The sequence below is a fragment of the Miniopterus schreibersii genome, assembly GCF_964146895.1.
Source record: "Miniopterus schreibersii genome assembly, chromosome: 4".
In the NCBI taxonomy this organism is placed as follows: Eukaryota; Metazoa; Chordata; class Mammalia; order Chiroptera; family Miniopteridae; genus Miniopterus; species Miniopterus schreibersii.
The window spans coordinates 94,565,911-94,583,143 of NC_138105.1; the positions used below are offsets into that span (position 1 = coordinate 94,565,911).

General features: G+C 48.5%; 1 protein-coding gene across 1 annotated transcript in view; it reads right to left on the minus strand.

The window, feature by feature from the left end:
- Window positions 1–17,233, minus strand: part of SLIT3 (slit guidance ligand 3) — a 528,596-nt gene that overhangs the window by 430,568 nt on the left and 80,795 nt on the right. The window contains exon 4 of the mRNA XM_081135280.1: window positions 3,357–3,428. Within this exon, the coding sequence (XP_080991406.1) occupies window positions 3,357–3,428 (72 nt within the window). The remainder of the gene's footprint in view (window positions 1–3,356; window positions 3,429–17,233) is intronic.

The following is a 17,233-nucleotide window of genomic DNA, read 5'->3' on the forward strand; positions in this document are numbered from 1 at the left end:
CATGCATGAACACTTGGCCCAGACTTCATCACCCAGGGGACAACAGTTCACTGCAACAGTGATTTGCTTCGACATGGATGTGTAGCCAAGTTAAGCAATCTACCCTCAGTTCCCTTCTGCAGGACTGTTCCCCTGGGTACCCTCTCCACCCAGGGTGCTAGGTGAGGACGCTAGGAGTCTTCTGCTTTGGGCCACCCTCATGAGTGCTGTTCCAAGGGATGAAGAGAGGGAGAGGAAGGGCCAATGGCATCATCAAGCTCCTGGGTCCAGCTGTCCCTAAAGCCATCCCCAACGGTCACTGGGCTCCTCAGGCATATGAACTAATACATTTCCTCTGTGGGTTAAACTAACTTTAGTTGGATTTATGTCACTTACTAGTTAGTATTACTGTTTTAGTAGCAAAGGTTCTCAATAAATATTATCTTTCCATCAACACTCAAAAGGAGTCTAATGACATGCCCATAGCCCTTCCAAAAGGTATTTTTTGCATAAACATTGAGTACTAAGCAATTTTATCTATAGATCTAATAAGAAAGAAGGATTCTGTCATCAGAAGACGGTGTCTCTGGATTGCTGTGTATCCCACATGCACACGATGGAGGAGACAGCCACATAATAACCACACTTAGCATCTCCGGAAAATGGCCCACTGTATCTATTGAGATGCACTGCTCTTTTGAAAGAGCCAGTGGCATATGTATACACACTCTTGATTGCACAGATATTGATTTCTAATTTGTACCCTGCTTACTTCCAAAAAGGCCCTCCAGTGGCTGACAAAATAAGACAAAGACACAATAGGGCCATTAAGAAAAATCAAAGATCAAGCCCAGAGAGAAAGGGGATTGGTGATTATAGCCCAAACCTAGGTTAATATAACTGCTTCAATAAAAAAAAAATTATTTAGCTCTTAGCTTCCTGGCAGCAATTCAGAATGTGTCATGATGGGGCACACAGAGAACTGGGCATCTTTCATGTCCGCAGCTCAATACCAGTGCAGAGGCCAGGCGGGAACAAGTGCCGGGAAAAGCTTACTGAATAAATGAGTGAGTGAATGAATGGCAGATAAAAGAACCAGAGCTCCCTGAGAGCACCGTTTATATCCTTAGGCCTCCATCATTCATCCCTGCGTCCACCCATTCATGAGTGCCCATGTACACCACACTCTGAGCCTGGCTGGGATCTACAGCGGGAGGGATACCGGAATGAGCCCGGCATCATCCCTGCCTTCCTGGTGCAGCTCCCTGGCTTGAAGAAAAAGCTCGGTGCAATTTATGTCAGTGTTCATAACAAATCCTAGTTTCTCCGCGGCTCCCAGAGAAACCGAGGTTGGGAAGATGGAGACTGTAGGAGGAACAATAGTTATCTTGGCGATTACACTCATACAGCACTTTAAACCCTAGAAAACACACACACACCATTATCTCATCAGATGCTTACAGCTCTTGGTGAGGCAGGTGGAAGGCAAGAGGGGATGTCTCCTTTTCCCCGATGAGCATATATTTAGACACAGAAGGGAAAGGGACTCTCCCAACCTCTGCCAGTTAGAAGGTGGCAGTGAGGACAGTACCCTGGGCTGTCCCATGCCCCCGTGCTGCCTGCCCGGGCCTGGCCGCCAGCAGCTCCGAGAGAAGTTACCATTGCCTAGACTGCCTCCTCTGCCACGATCAAGACCAGCCCTGCACAACATGGGCATCACTGATGGTGTGGGGAGCAGCTCGAGGTCACAGCTTCCACGAGTAAGAACCAGCCCACCTGGCATCCTGCAGTAACTGGAACATTCAGGCTCCACTCGCTCAAAGCCTCCCAGCAGCCCCAGCCCAGGCACCTCCCGTTCACCCGGACAGTGCTGCCGAGATGGGAGATGAATAGCAGACAGCCTGCACTGGTTAGCCAGGACCAGGCTGAGGAGGGACAACGCAGTGCTGGGTGGAGAGAAGATGGCTATTAGGTGAGCATTTCAGGAAACACCTATACAGAGGAGAGGAAGTTTAAGATCAGGGTGATTTCGCTGAATGCCCACTTGGTATTGCTTATTCAGCCCTGCTGGACACTCACTGCGCCTCGTCCACCCTCAGCCCCCTCAGGTGGATTCCGAGTGGAATAGTAGGAAGGGAGGCATGATCTTCCCCACATTTAGCAACGTTGGCCAGGTGGGCCAAGCAAGAGAAACGGAATACACGGCGGGAAGGGACCTTGACAAATTATTGGTGTCCTAGAGCAGGCAAGAGAGGGCGCTGTGCCGATGACACACCAGCCAAAGCTTGCCTGCTCCTGTTCCAACAAAGTGCCCTTTAAAATACATTTATGTATATAGTCTCACTGTGTAACAGACAGATATGGATAGAGATATAGGTTCCTAATTCAGAACTCATTCCTCATTGCACACGCTGACATGTGTTTCATATTTCCCAATTTATCCCGGAAACTACATGCATTGTTTGACTGCAGAAGTACGTATTAAACACACAGCCATTGCAAATGAGAATGGTGGCCACCACTCTGGCACCTCCCCAGTAAAGTTAGAGTCTCCCAGCCAGGCTGTAAATCTCACTGCCTGACTGCTAAGCGGCCAGACACGGGACAGCTCCATTCAGAAAGGCGAGCCCTGGACAACCCGGTTCACCCCATAATGTGCCCTAGTCAATGCCAGCAGAAGTTTCAGATTCAAAATCATGGAGCTGTTCACTGTCAATAATGAGCACCCGCCTCGCACCCGCAACACGTGAGTCACAATCTCCCTCTTGACCTGCATCTCCAGCTCCTGAGCTTCCAAACTCTCACACTGAACAAATGCACACAGGCATCTCCAACTCTCCCCTCCCTGTGATATCCTAGACCATTCAAGAAGACAAAGCAAAATTCAAGGTATTTCTTTCATTTCCCACAAAATCACAGGCCTCTATACCCAGGGCTCCCCGACTGGCAGCGGTCGGAAGCAGGCAGCAGGCAGGACGTTCTAGCCAGCAAGGTGGTGACGGTGAAATGTTTAGTCCAAACCGTGCCCTCTGGGGCCACTGGCAGTCTCCTGTGAGTAAACTCACCTCAGGCCCCACGGTCGGGGCATTTCCCTGATGTAAGTTCAGACCCACATTAAGCAGAAGAGTTTCCTCCCTCCTTGCACAGGGGAGGTCCACTACCATGGCTGCCTGCCCCCACTGGCCACGTAGGCCACTGACCTCTGAAGGATGGGAGCAAGAAAGCCAGGCCTGGGGGGGGACAGCACACGGCACATGAACACCCTGCTCCACACCTCCACGAGTGAGGTCTAATGGCCACGTTCCGGCAGCCACACCTTCCATGTAACCAGAGCCGGGCAAGACACCAGGTAGAGAACACAAATCCACTCTACTCACAGTCTGGTGAGCTTCGGGGTGCTCTGGAAAAGCAGCTCTGGGAGGACCTGGAGTTTATTCTTGTTCAGGCGCCTACAGAGGAAAAAGAATGACAGCATGTCAGGGGCACTGAATTCGATGCCGCGTATCATCTGCAGACATGACTCCCATGAGCCCACCAGCGGGCCTTAGGAGGCTTCCACGTCGGTCAGGGTGCGGTGCTCAGCACGTGTAAGGCAGGTTCCACCTTGCGGAGCTTGCGGTCAACGGAGCTGGAGGTACAAGGCAATGGTCCCTCGTAAGCAAGGACAGAGCACGCGGGCTGCCCCTGTCCCTTCGGGAGCCCAGGAGGGACCACTAAGGGGTGACAGCAGCTTTCCCACAGACCCCAGACAAGCCTGTTGAATTTTTTTCACCCCGTGCTCTGGAGAGCTACAGCCAAGTGGTGGAACTGGTATGTGAAATGGGTCCCCCAAAAGAAATACAATACCAGGGAAAATATTCCAGATCCTAAATGGTGACGGGCAGGGGCAGACAGCAGCTGCTATAGGGACAGGGAAGAGGGTGAGGAACGTCGCCGTGGGTTGAGGGGCCCAAGGGAGTCCCTGCCAGCCTGGCTCTTTGGACCAGAGCAGGGCAGGGCTGCATTATGATTTTCATGGGAACTTCTGACTTTCTGGGCACCTTCCTCCATAACAAAATAAAAAATTAGATATTATATTTTACTACGTTGATATAAAACCAAACATATTAATATATATTATAATATGTACTTTGACCTGATGGCTCAGTTTTTTCTTCTAAATTTAGAAGATATTAAAACATTTTCATGGCCCCTAAAAGTATTGTTGGCCCTGGGCACTGTCCCCACTGTGCCTCATGATGCAGTCGGCCCTGGGTCAGGGACCACGGTCTAGGTGCGCAGTGTGGCTGGAGATAAAACTCAGCCCAGTCGGGATGCCCCATGTTGGATGGTGGCAGCAGAGCTGGCCTCTCCCCTGGGAATGGTCCATGCTAATGTCAGAAAAGAAGGCCACTTGAGTTTCCAAGGGACACTGAGTGTTGTTGTGGCCTCCATGAAGGCTGCTCTCCTGGGAGTGTGGGGCCAGGAAGGAGACCCTATTCCATGCTCACTTCCATGCCTCTCTGCCCTGGCATCTCTAGCAGTGTCCCTAATCTTCTGTCCCCAGGATACCCAGAATCTCCAGAAGGAGAGGAGCAGTTCACAGCCTGGATGGGTTTCTCCTCTGAGCGAATGGCATATATCTGCAGCATCCCCTTTGAGAGCTAAGCCACCGAAGGGTAAAAGAGGGAGCTGCTTCTCAGCTTCCAGCCTGGAAGCCCATGCTCCCCTCACCGCACCAGGCAGGTATATTCCCAGGATGGGATTTTGCCACTTTTCCCCTTTCTTCCCAGGTGATGGCTGAAAACTTCAGAGGGACAGGGGCTAGAAGGAGGTCACAGAGGGCAAAGCACGATAGAGGAGCATTTACTACCTCAAAGAACAGGGCTGCTGTCAGCAGTGCACTGTCCCGGAGGCTCCTGACTGACGCAGGACTGGATATGCTCAAATTCCCACCTGACTCCCGCACCACTGCTATCTTTTTTTTTTTTACAAAAGAACTTTACATTTTATTTTTCAATTACAGTTTACATTCAATATTGTTTTGTATTAGTTTCAGGTGTACAGCATAGTGTTTAGACAATCATATACTTTACAAAGTGTTCCCCTTGATATTTTCAGTGCCCACCTGGCACCAAGCCAGTGCTCTTTTTAACATTTTTTTTTTAGGCTGTGGTAAAAAAAAAAATCTCATAACATACAGTTGATCATCTTAACCATTTTTAAGTGTACAGTTCACTAGTGTTAAGTATATCCACAATGCTGTGCAACAGATCTCCAGAACTTTCTTGTCTTGCAAAACTGAAACACTATACCCATCAAACAAGGCCCCACTCTCCTCCGCCTGGTGCCTGGTGGCCAACACTCCACCTTCTGTCTCTATGAATTTGACCAGTGCTCTCAGATCCCTCCCAGTATCTGCACTTTGTGTGTCCCTGTCACTAAAGCATAAAGAAAGGGGGGGGGGCTAGGGGAGAGGAGAATGAGGGGGATCTAGTTCTTTATTTAGAGCAGTTCCCATATAGTTAGTGGTAAGTCCCTTTAAATCAGGAGCAAGTACTGGTCCTGGAGAGGGCGTAGTCATACGACAGGAAGGCTAGGGTGGGGTTCAGGTCCAGTTGTATCATGTTCTCACTGTGGGACTTGGGGAAAGTTACCTAGCCTGTTGAGCCTCAGTTTTCCACCTGCAAAATAACCGTACTCACTGGGTTGCTGTAAGTCTTAATGACACAGTGTATGCATAAGTGTCTAGCATCACAATGACAGCAGGCAGTAGCAATCAAAATGGTGCTTGTTGAGTCCTAACTGCATGTCAGATGCTATGTTACGGGCGGGATGTGCAGGATCTTGGGCAGCAGAGCTCAGAAGCATCTCACAGATAAGGACCGAGGCCTAGAGAAATTGAGCACTTTCCACAAGGCCACAGTGTGGGGAAGGGGTAGAGGTAGGATCTGGACCAGGTGGTGAGCCTCCAGAGCCCTGGTTCTGAACCACTGTGCTACCTGAAGCCTCTCAATAAACACAGCTTCCTGCCCCTTACCTTTCCTTTCTTTCATCCAGAGTTGCCACTCCTTCCATCCCAGCCCAGACACCATCCCCCCTGAGTGCATCTCCATTCCTGAAAAGGACTCTCCTGGAGGTCCCTCAGGCCAGAATTGGATCTCCATGTGCCTCGGTCTGGAACTGCCTTCTATTGTCGCAGCTGCACAAAGACTGGCGAGAGTTACACTCAGGCAACCAAAACTCCAGTCTAGGCAAACATCCTAAAATCCAGCCGACTGCTGCCTGCGTGCTAAAAGCCCTAAACTAGAGCTGAGGCTAAAAATAAAACCAGCTTGGCTCTAGGAAGGGAAGGAATCGTTTTCAGTTCTTTGCCAGTATTTGTGGCTGGACAAAAATAAAAACACAGCCAAATTTAGCCATTTGTGCTCTGCCTGCTGCTTCGTAAACCCCAAATGAGGAGTCTAGGGTGGCTAGGCTGGCCTGGGCTCTTCTCTCCAAAGCCTCCAGGTCTTTCCACTTCGGCCTGGTATCACAAGAAGTCCATACTCCATCTCATTTCCAGTTCATTCCAGAATTAATTCATGTTTACTTAGTGAACCACACCGGCCTGGAAGGGCTTCCTCAAAGAGCTGATGAAGGCTCCACACTGTACAAGGTGCACTTCTCATGTGGCTACTCTAAGAGCAGCCCTGAACAGGAAAATAAACAGAATGAAGTGTGCCTTTCTCCTGAGAGGGAAAGGTGAGCACTGGGCTGCCAACAGCGGCTTTTGGCCATGGCGCCCTCCATCACTCATGTCATCTACCGCTCTGTCACCCTGGGCCCAGAAGTGGAATTCTCCTGCTGTAGTTCAAGTTGGTAATAAATCCGTAATGAGTGGATGGAGAAGAAAACTGAAAGGGACCCATATGAGGACAGACCTGAGGAGGTCAAGAAATGGGCCACAGGCCAGGTCAGTGATGGGATGAAGCCCATGTGGGGGTCCCAACTCCCTCTGTGATCAACACCCTTTCTCAGCTCTCCTGATGGAATGGTGGGGAGCATCAATGTCAAAACCCCACTGGCTTCTAGTTGTAAGGTTACATGGCTTTTCAGCCTGAACTATGAAGCTTCAAGAAACAGAGCCTTGTGTTTGTAGTACTGCTGATGACCTTCCTGGAGGTGCCCGGGTGTGAGATCGAGTTAGAGGTTTATGCCACGTTGTTTGTTGAATTCATTCATTTATTTATCCATTCAACCATTCAACCATTAATTTATCCATTCTTTCAATCACTATCTGTCCGTCCATCCATCCATCTGTTCTGCAGTGATCCGCGACAGACAACCAGCAGAGTTTGTGTTTGAATTTTGGAGCCTTTATTAGCTGGCCAGCGCTACAGTTGCGGCGTCTCACCCACGTAAGAGCCGAACTGCAGCCCTGACCCTCAGTTCTTCTCTCACTTTATGCTCAGTAACCACAAAGGCACTGCAGTAAAGGGGTTTCCAATAATTTGTCAGGCTGTCAGCTTTTGGTACAGGAAACAAGGGGGGACCTTTAGCAACACAAAAGGAACGATTTAAACACAATGTCTTACAATGAGTTATGGGGTTATGCTTGGCCAGAGTGTGACTGGTTTGTTCTTTCTATGGGAACTCAAGGGGGGGGGGCAGTGATTATTGGGCTAGCTTGTCAGGCCTTGTCCTGTACAGTAGGGACCTTGTTCTACCTTTACTGTTAGTTCCTTAGGTATATTCTTCTGACCATTCATTTATCCATCCATCTAACATCCATCCATCCATCCATCCATCCATCCATCCATCCATCCATCCATCTTTGTGGTCATTTTTCAATATAAATGTACAAAGATGAATAATATCCAGCCCCTTCCTGCATCTGCATGAATAAAATGCCAGATGCCAGTGGAAACAGACATGAAAACAAGAAGTTACACCACAATCTTGTCAGGGAAGTTATTGTGGGAGGGGCAGCTAACCCAGACCTGGGTGAAGGAAGCCTTCCCAAAGATAGTAATGTGGACTTGACTTTTGAAGCACGGTTGGGACTCTTCAGGAGAAAAGGACACGGGTTCTAGATCTCATGGGCAGTATGTGCAGGCCATGGAGGGCTAGGACATGGAGGAGCATTTAGGGAGCAGGCCTGCATTGCTGGAATATCAGGTGACCTGAGAAACACGAGCCATGCAGCTGCAGAGCCAGGCAGTGGTCATATCATGAGGGCCCTTGGGGGTCATGATAAAGGATTTGGACGTGGCTGTTTACTGAAAGTCACAGGGAGCCATAGAAAGGGTGTGAGCGAGGGAGTGATAATCTGGTTTGGATTTTAGAAAGCTCTCTTGAGTAGCAGTAAACCTGTTTGGAAAGAGGGTGAAAATGGCAACAAGGAGACCAGTAAGAGAGCTGCTGAGTAGTCAATGTGGCAGTGTGAGCACCTGGCTAGGATGAGAGTGGTACTGGAGTGCGAGAGACACATGTGATACATAATCAACATGGCTTTGTAACTGAATGAATATAAGGATTGAGGGAGTTATGAAACTGGAGGTGCTAAAAGTGACCCCTGGGGCGACTGCCTGAGCAACTGATGAGTTGAAATTATCAATCACTGCTGAAAGGAACAGAGAAGGGAGGACCACCATGCAGAAGGTTCGGGGTGTTTATACCACTGGAGTCTCCCAAACATGTTCTGACAACTAATAGCAGTACTAGTAATAACACAAAGACCATGAGTTGGGCACGTACTAATCACTTTACCATCTCATTTCATTCCCCACAGAAATACTTTGAGCTAGTACTCTCAGTCACCCTCTAATAAGGAAACAGAGCACCTAAGAAGGTTAAGGCACTTGCCCAAAGTCAAACTTGACCAAAATGATGGTGATAGGATTTGAACCCAGACACCAGATACTAAACCCGTGCTCTTAACTACTATGGATAATGATGATATCTACCTTAACTCTATACACTGTCTCGACTTACAGCCTAATTGTGGGTCTCATCTTCGCATTATGTTCTTAAGGTCCTTGAGAGTGGGAAATGTGTCCACTATCTACTTGGTGTCCCAACTTTAGCTGACACAGCCCCAGGTATGCAGGGGCCTTCCTTCAATAAGGACTGTTGAATTTCATGAATAAATCATAAAGTAGGAATGGACAATTTGGGGAGCCTGAAGAATCAATACCCTTCCTGGGCTAGGTGAGGGAAGCCATCCTGTTTGGAGATGAACAGGACTCCCAGAGGGCCCACTTGCTTGAGTCTGTCTGTAACCTCCAGAATTTTCTTGGAGACAGCTTCAGGCATGAAGGGAGTGGGGCTCAGTGCTTCCCCTCACTAGGTTAGGGTGGGATGAGAGGCTTCCAGAACAGAAAGCAGCATGGTATGTCAGCAACAGGCCCAGCACCACAACAGAGCAAGTTCTCCCTTTTCCCCAGGGACCGAGGGAGGGAGGAAGTCAGTGTGCTGACTCCCAGAGTCACAGAATTGTTTGCTTTAGTAATGAAATCAATTAGCCCTCCTTCTCCAGGCACTTTCCTAGGCAGCCGGGATGACTTCCTGGTCCACTGGTACTTTCAGAAACACCAACCTCTCCCAGCAGCACGGGCCAAACTGACTTGGTTATTCAGAGAAACTCTGGGCTCACCCCTCCCCACATGAGGGAAGCCCAGGGCTTCCTGGGAGTGGGGACTCCAGGCGAGAAGCCCCAGGGGTGATGGCAGGCTCCAGGACAAGGCCAGAACCAAATTGCAGAGGCCTCCAGTCCCAGCTCAGAGGTGGCACCATCATCCATGAGGATGCACAGACGTCACATCAGGGGACTCTGTGAGAAGAGTCAAAAGGGCAGAGAACTCTGACTTGGAGCTGTCTCCACAGTTGTTTGCCATAGCCACCGATAGCCTCATAGTTTCTTAGTTTCCTCGCCTGTGAAGCAAATAAAATTCAGTTTTTTTCCTTGCTATGCAAATCTTCATAATGCAAATTGGATGCAACCTGATCAGTTCAGTAAGAGACCTGATTTGTGATGGTTGTTGGTTTACTGCACTGTCTTCCTCAGAAACAGTCCCCACATGGGTTCGAAGAATGCCTATTTGCCTCCACACCCATGGCCATTTCAGTTGGGTGACTGGCTCTTCTTTGCCATTGGAATTTCCTTTTTTAAATGTTATTTTTAATTTCTGATAGCAGTTTTATTGAAATCTAATGGAGTTTCTTTGGAATAGCACTTTGGACCAAGCCATAATTCATTTTGATGGTTTGGAAGCAAGTTGACCTAAGTCTTGTCTTTCACAGAATTCAGCATTTGCTCAATGACATTGAGGTTGGCTTATGCCAATTCTGGAAATCTGTTATTTTTAATTTTAACTTCAAAATGTCCTAATAGCAATTAGAAACCTTTATTTTTGACATTTCTGTAGGAGAAATAACTTTGCTGCCATAGTCTAAAACTCTTGCCCCTGAGCAAATTTTTTCTCATTGAAGTTGTTTAAGAGAATCCTTTTTAAAAATAACTTAAAGTTTATTTTAGAGACACAATTATTATGTAATAGCAAAACAAGTGCCCATAAGATGCCTAAGAGGGCTGAATGGTTTAACTTCTGCAATGAGCTTTGCAGTGTTTCTCCAAGACTCAATAAATGGTAGCTGTTGTAGCTACTGTTGTTATCACTGTCACCATCCTAGGTGCCCCAGGAAGTCAGAAACACTGGAGATTTATTTCTCCTTCATAGATGACTGTATTGGTCAGCAAGGCTATTAGCAGTAACAAATGAGCTCCAAAATCTCATTGGGTTAACACAGTAGGTACAGATTCTACACTTGCATAAAACACTTGCTCCATCTCGTAAGATGCCGTAGAGATCTTGTGGCGTCCAAGGCCGCAGAGCCCGAGGAAGAGCGGGAGGAAGGAGCCGCACCAGCACAAGCTCTTAACTTCCTTGACCTGGTAGTGATGCATGTCACTTCTGCTCTCCATCCATTGGCTAGAACTGGTCACATGTCAAACCTAACTGCAAAGGAAGCTGGGAAATCTACAGGGACACTTGGATATTTGGCGTGAACGATCATAATAACCAACTTGCTCAGCATCAAAGCAATGAGAGTGATCTCTTTGTTCTTTTTGCTTCTTCCGTTTTCCTGTCAATACAGGGCACGGATGGCATGCTAAGTGCCCTGTGAGATGTTTTACACGCGTTATCTCATCTTACCCTAAAGCAACTCTTGAAGAAACCATGGTTACTGTCATTATTTTACATTATTGCCATGAGGCACAGAGAAGCTATGGAGCTTGTACGAAGTCATGCAGCTGATGGATAAGGTTGGGTAGAGTTCTCTCTGATACCAAAGTCAGTGCTTTGACCATCATCTTTCTGCTTCCTTAACTCTTTGGTGCTTGTTGACTGGGGGCCTCGCAATGATCCTAGGAGAAAGGCCAGGAACAGAGAGTTTTTGCCCATTTTACACCTGGAGAAACTGAGTCAAAGCAGACTAGAAGGCTGAACCTGTGCCCCCTTGGTCTTACTGCCCAAAGCCTATTTAATGACCCTACCCCTCTGGTTTCAGAGGAAGGCCCCTGGAAATCACTGTCCCCAGGGCAGGAGGAGGAATCCCGAGCCACCTCTTTAAGAGCATTTATCTCTGTTCCCCTCTCAAGCCTAAAGGGTCTGTTCATGCAAAACCTCACCCAGGCTATTCTCAGTCCCAGCCAGTCCATGCAGGTGACTGTTCTGAGATATATATACACAGTTCCAGAGGCTCTGGGGCTTGCCCAGGATCTTGCTTTGCTGGGATCCAACTCAGAATCAGGCATGAAAAGAAAACAAACACCAAGAGCTCTCAACAACCCCTTTTGAACTTCCCCGCGCCTCACGTTGGACCAATTTTCCTCCAATTACACAGTTGTTAGGGGGAATGCGGAGCGCATCAGCCACCCGAGCCCGCCTTGCCTCTGACCCGTCCCCCTGCTGCAGTGCCCAGAGACGATCCAGAAGACCTTGTTTCCAGGAGAGAAGGGGTGGGGGCGGGGCAGGAGCCCTGGCTGCAGCTGCAGCGGGATGGGACACTGCTGGCTTTGCGGAGAACGAGCCAAGCGCCCTACGTGTCCTCTTGTTCCAGGACACAAGGCCTAAGTCATTTTTTCCTAAAACAACGCCGGGAACCCCAGGGGCTGTGACAACAGGCTGCTTTATCTAGGACTAAAGTCATGAACACGGATTGTACATGGAACTACATTTGTACACTTGAGGGCTCAGACTCCAGGAAAACATGTCTAGGGTGGGAGAAAACACGTATTTATGCATGTGTGTGAATACACACACACAGACACACATATACAACATACACTGCAAACATAACGCACATGCAACTTAACAGGGTCACGTCTATCCTTCAGAGCTGGCCAGATCCCTTCCAGACAGCCAACCACCTGGCTGTGGCCAAAGCTCAGATCCCCATCATGATCTCTTCACCCCACATTTCATAAGCGGGCCAATAGGGCAGGCAGCTATCCAGACTCGAGAGTAAGGCCTCTGTCCTTCCTGGGTCCTTTCTGAGATACTCTGGTCTTACATCCCCCTCTGCCTCAGGGGTTTGCACATACTCCTCCCTTCTGGGGAATTCTCTTTATCCTGCTGTCCGGGTGGAGGACGCAGACATGTTAAGAGGAAAACGTTTTGAAGGTAGAGAAGACAGAATTTGATGATGGCCTGGAGGTGAGGGGTATTAAGGGGGATGCTTAGATTTTGGCCTGTGCATCTGAAACTTTGGAACTATTGTCACCGGAGATGGGGGAGGATGGTTTGGGGGGACTAGATTTGGACAAGTTACATTTGATATGCCTATAAACACCCAAAAGCAGATGCCTCATAGACAACTGCATAAGCAAATCTGGGCTCAGGGATAAGGCCAACATAGAGATGTCGGTGGTATTTAAAGCCACAAACCGGATGTGGGCCTCATGGGCGATGAAGGAAAGAGGGAAGAAGAGGAGGACTGAGTCCTGGCTGCACTGGAGACCAGAGGCCGGAGCAGGCAGTGGCCAGAGCGCAGGAGAAGCAGGAGAGAGTGGCGCTGTGGGGGCCCAGCGGGGAAGGGCCCCAAGGAGAGAGGAGGGAGCAGCCGGTTGCTGAACGCTGTGACGAGGGTGGCACTGGATCTGGCAGTGCGCGGCTCCTCGGTGACCCGGGAAGAGCGGCCTGGCTCAGAGGTAGAGGTGAGCTATTAACTGGAGTGGTTCAAGAAAGAGTGGGAGGAGAAAATCAGGGAAAATAATAATTTCGAGGGGTTCTGTTGATAGTCAGCAGGCAATAGAGGGTCAAGAGAGGTCCTGTTGTTTTTAATTTTTAAGATGAGGGAAATTGCAACACGCTTATATGCTGATGAGAGGGATCCGGAAAACAAGGGAAAACTTTTACAGTGAGGCTCATGAATAGGTGGCAGAAAATTCCAGTGCACAAGGGATGGCAATTACCTCTGAGAAGGCCAAAGACGGGTCATCTGTGGCCACGGCTGGGGAGGCAGAGGCCAGGGCACAGTGTATGGCAGATGTGGTTGTGGGAGTCTGTGAAAGTCTCTTCCGACCGCTTATATTGTCTCAGTGAAAAAAGCTAGGTCCTCAGGAGAGACCGAGGAGAATGAATGAGGTGTTTGATGACTGAGGACAGAAAGAGAAACAGTTGTCTAGGAAAGAGCAGGAGAGTGAACCCACTAGGGGAGGCTGGAGGGCTGGCGGGAGGCAGCAAGTCACACTCAAGGGTAGTGATCCTGAGCTGTGAGTGTGATTCGGCCACATAGCCTGTGTTTATTCTCCAGCCTCATCAAGTTGCCTGGGTGACAGGGTGCAAACGACCCAAGACTGAATTAGGGTTTACCCAGGCAACCGTGGAGCAAGGGAGTTGAGGGAATGGCCTTGTAGTCACTGTGAAAAAAGGCCATGAAATCTGTGTTGGTTGAGAAAGTAAGGGAGGTTGCTACGGTCTGAATGTCTGTGTCCCCCCAAATCCGCATGCTGAAATCCTAACTCCTTAGGTGATGGGAGTAAGAAGGGCCTTGAGGAGCAGATTAGGACATAAGAGTAAAACCCTCATGAGCAGGATTAGTGCCTTTATAAAAGAAGTTCCAGTGAGCTCCCTTGCCCTTCTCTCCATGTGTGGAAGCAGCAGGAAGATGTCAATCTGTGAACCATGAAGTGGGTTCCCAAAGACAAGGAATCTGCCGGCACCCTGATCTTGGACTTCCCAGCCTCCAGAACCGTAAGAAATGCATTCCTGCTGTTTACAAGCTACCAGCTCCGTGGTGCTTTGTTAAAGAGTCGTTACCAGCCTGAGACAGGGGGGTGAGGTGGGCTTGGGCTGGGGCTTAGGGAAGCTGGGCTGTGTGTAATCCACAGCACCTCTCTGAACCTTGGACTCCTATGGGAATCAGAAAGAATGGATGAGATGGTTCCTAAGATCCCTATTCTACTCTCCTGATTCTGAGAGCTGGATAGGATACTGGGTTCTAAATCCAGCTCTAAATGAGCTGTGTGTGCTTAAGATTTAACCTCTCTGTGTTTTGGTGTCTTCGTGTGAAAACAGGAACAATGATACCAACTGCTCAAATGTGCAGCACCGTGAGAAGAGTGATGTTTGTCTGCTTTGTTCGCTGCAGCTCAGAGCTTAGGATAGTTTCTAGCAGCTAGAAGGTGCTGAATACATATTTGCTGTTTGCTTGGTTGGTAGGTTGGCTGGCTGAATGGATGAATGAATGAGTGAATACCTACCTCACCTATCCCACAGAATTACTGAGGAACAGATGAGGTGAAACTGTGACAATCAGAAAGTGCTCCACAAGTTGCTGTGCACTGCTGTCCAAGCACCATGTGCTGGCGCCTCCACTTGGGCCATTAAACCAGAGGAGCTCACGGGGGACCTTCCAGAGTATTGCAATCAGGTTACTTGATGGTTGCAATCGCAACAGTAATGATTAAACACATTTTGCCACAGTGCTTGATAGAGGTCCTGAGAGCATGGAGCAGGAGGCCCACACCAGCTGACCTGTCCAGGGGGATGGGGGGAAGCAGGGAGAGCTCCTGAGCTGAAGGAAGCCAGAGTGAGGGTGAGAGTCCCTATACCACAGGGGGCATGAGAGGGAGGCTTCTATATCAGCAAAACAAGGGGTGAGAAAAGGAAGCCCCCAAAGGCTAACTCTTTCTTGTCTGTGTTGCCTGAGAATCAACATAGGAGAGCTGGGTTGGGGGCAGGGGGGACTGAGTTCCTTGGAAGTCAGCATAGCTCTGCAAAAGCACAGTCCATAAAGACGCGAGGCAAGCCTTGAGCAGCCTGTCGTTAATGCCCAGTCATTTCTACCAGGAATCAAGAGAAAAATACTTCGGGCACTGTGGATTTCTCCCCCTGACAGTCCCCCAAACAGTGCAGCAAAGCCGGTTCTGAACTGGGAGGCATGAGCACAGCCTGCCACAGACTTCCCATGTTCTCCAGGCCCCTCACCTAGGTCTCCAACCCCTCCGACCCACAGGTAGGAAAATGACAGATGCAAATTGAAGGAGAAATACCCTCGCTGGTAGATGTCATAGAGGGCAGGTGCGGCTCAGCACACAGTTCCTGGGAGTGCACTGTTTAAAAATGATCCTGTTTGAACCCATTGGCCTTTCCTTTTGTTTTGAGAAAGTTCAAAGAAAAAAGAAAAAAAGAAAGAAGGAAAGAAAAAGTCCTGACAGCAAGAAGATGCAAACATTCCTAGCCTGTGGATGACAAATTCCCCTTTCATTTCTGTTCTAAACACTCGTACTCGGCAAGTTCTGTTAATGATGGCGTGCTTCCCTGGGTGTTTATCTAGGTATCTAGATATATGTCTACACATCTAGCAACAAAAGATCTTTCAAGCCTCCTCAGGCGTGAGCCAAGGAATGTAGACTAATTATCTGTGACCAATTCTCATCTATAACTAATTAGAACTTTACTTTCGCACAGCATTTCCTTCCTGGCTCAGGTCCAAGTATTTCCTTATTTTTTTCCCTGGAAAAGGAAGATGACCTGGATATGCTTAGAGTGGAGGGTGGCAGAGGAACACAGTGAAAGAGCAAAGGAGTACTTTTCGGGTTGCACTGGTGCTTTGATCCGACTGAGTCTCCTTTGGTTAATTCCTGGTTCTGAATACTTTTCCAGCCTGGGAAGAATTTCTCAACCCTCTGGCTATTACATTTGAGCTGAAGTCTGCAGAATAGTTTAAGGGCCTCTGCTCACCTCTCTCACTCCCACTTTGGGCGAGCAGACCTCCATCCTGACCACAGCTTTGAGATCCCATCCAAACTTGTTGGCATCTCAAACTGAACCCCAGATGTTCACTTAGCAAGAAATAAATGAATGGCCCAAGCTGTGGACTGAACCAGTGATCCTCACAAATAGATTCCAGGTGTGTTGGCATCTGGACTGCTATCTCTCTTTTTCTCTGTTTTACATGCACGCGCATGTACACACACACACATACACACAGGATACCAGTTCTATCCTGAAAAGAATTTGACACCATCTCCAGATGTAGACCTGATGTAGAATGGCCAGGACTCACTATCTAACATGGGTTACATCTTTTCAATCCTGGACAAAGGCAAAGGGCTCCAAATACATCCCCCTTTGCCCTCAATAGCCAAAATCATGACAGGTTTGGTATTCAAAATCAGCTTAGGCCTGATAAAGCTTAGAATTGCAAAACTATCTCAGTTGGCACCAATTTTCATTGTGAACCTTAGCCGCCTCCTGCATTTCCTATGCAACTCATCTTACTGCAGATTTAACAAGCACCTACTGTTTGCCTACCTGGGGCAAACAATGCTGGGAAGGAAAAGAGAGGTTAGATCTCTGCCCTCAACACATAGTGCTACTGAAACAGCAAAGTTCAAGTTACTTAACTCAAATTGATTAAAAAATTCAATGAAGACTAAACGCCTATTCTATGTTGTGCCCTGGGACACATAACCCAGCAAGACCCTCTCCTTGAGGAGCCCATGGCCAGTCCAGTGGGGGAGAGAGATGAGTAAGTGCATCAATGACCACGTGCACATGTGACATGTGCTCAGAGAGAAGGAAATACAGCAAGCTGTGGGAGGAGTCCTGGCAGCTTCCTGGAGGAGGCAATATTTGATTCCTATTGTTAAAGAAAAGGAGGAATGAGCCAGGGAGTGAGAAGCAGAGAAAGGGCAGGGAGATGAATACATGGTGACAGGCACTGAGATGGGACAGCACAGAAACAGCCCTATTTTGATGCCCAAGGCGAAGGCTGGTGAACA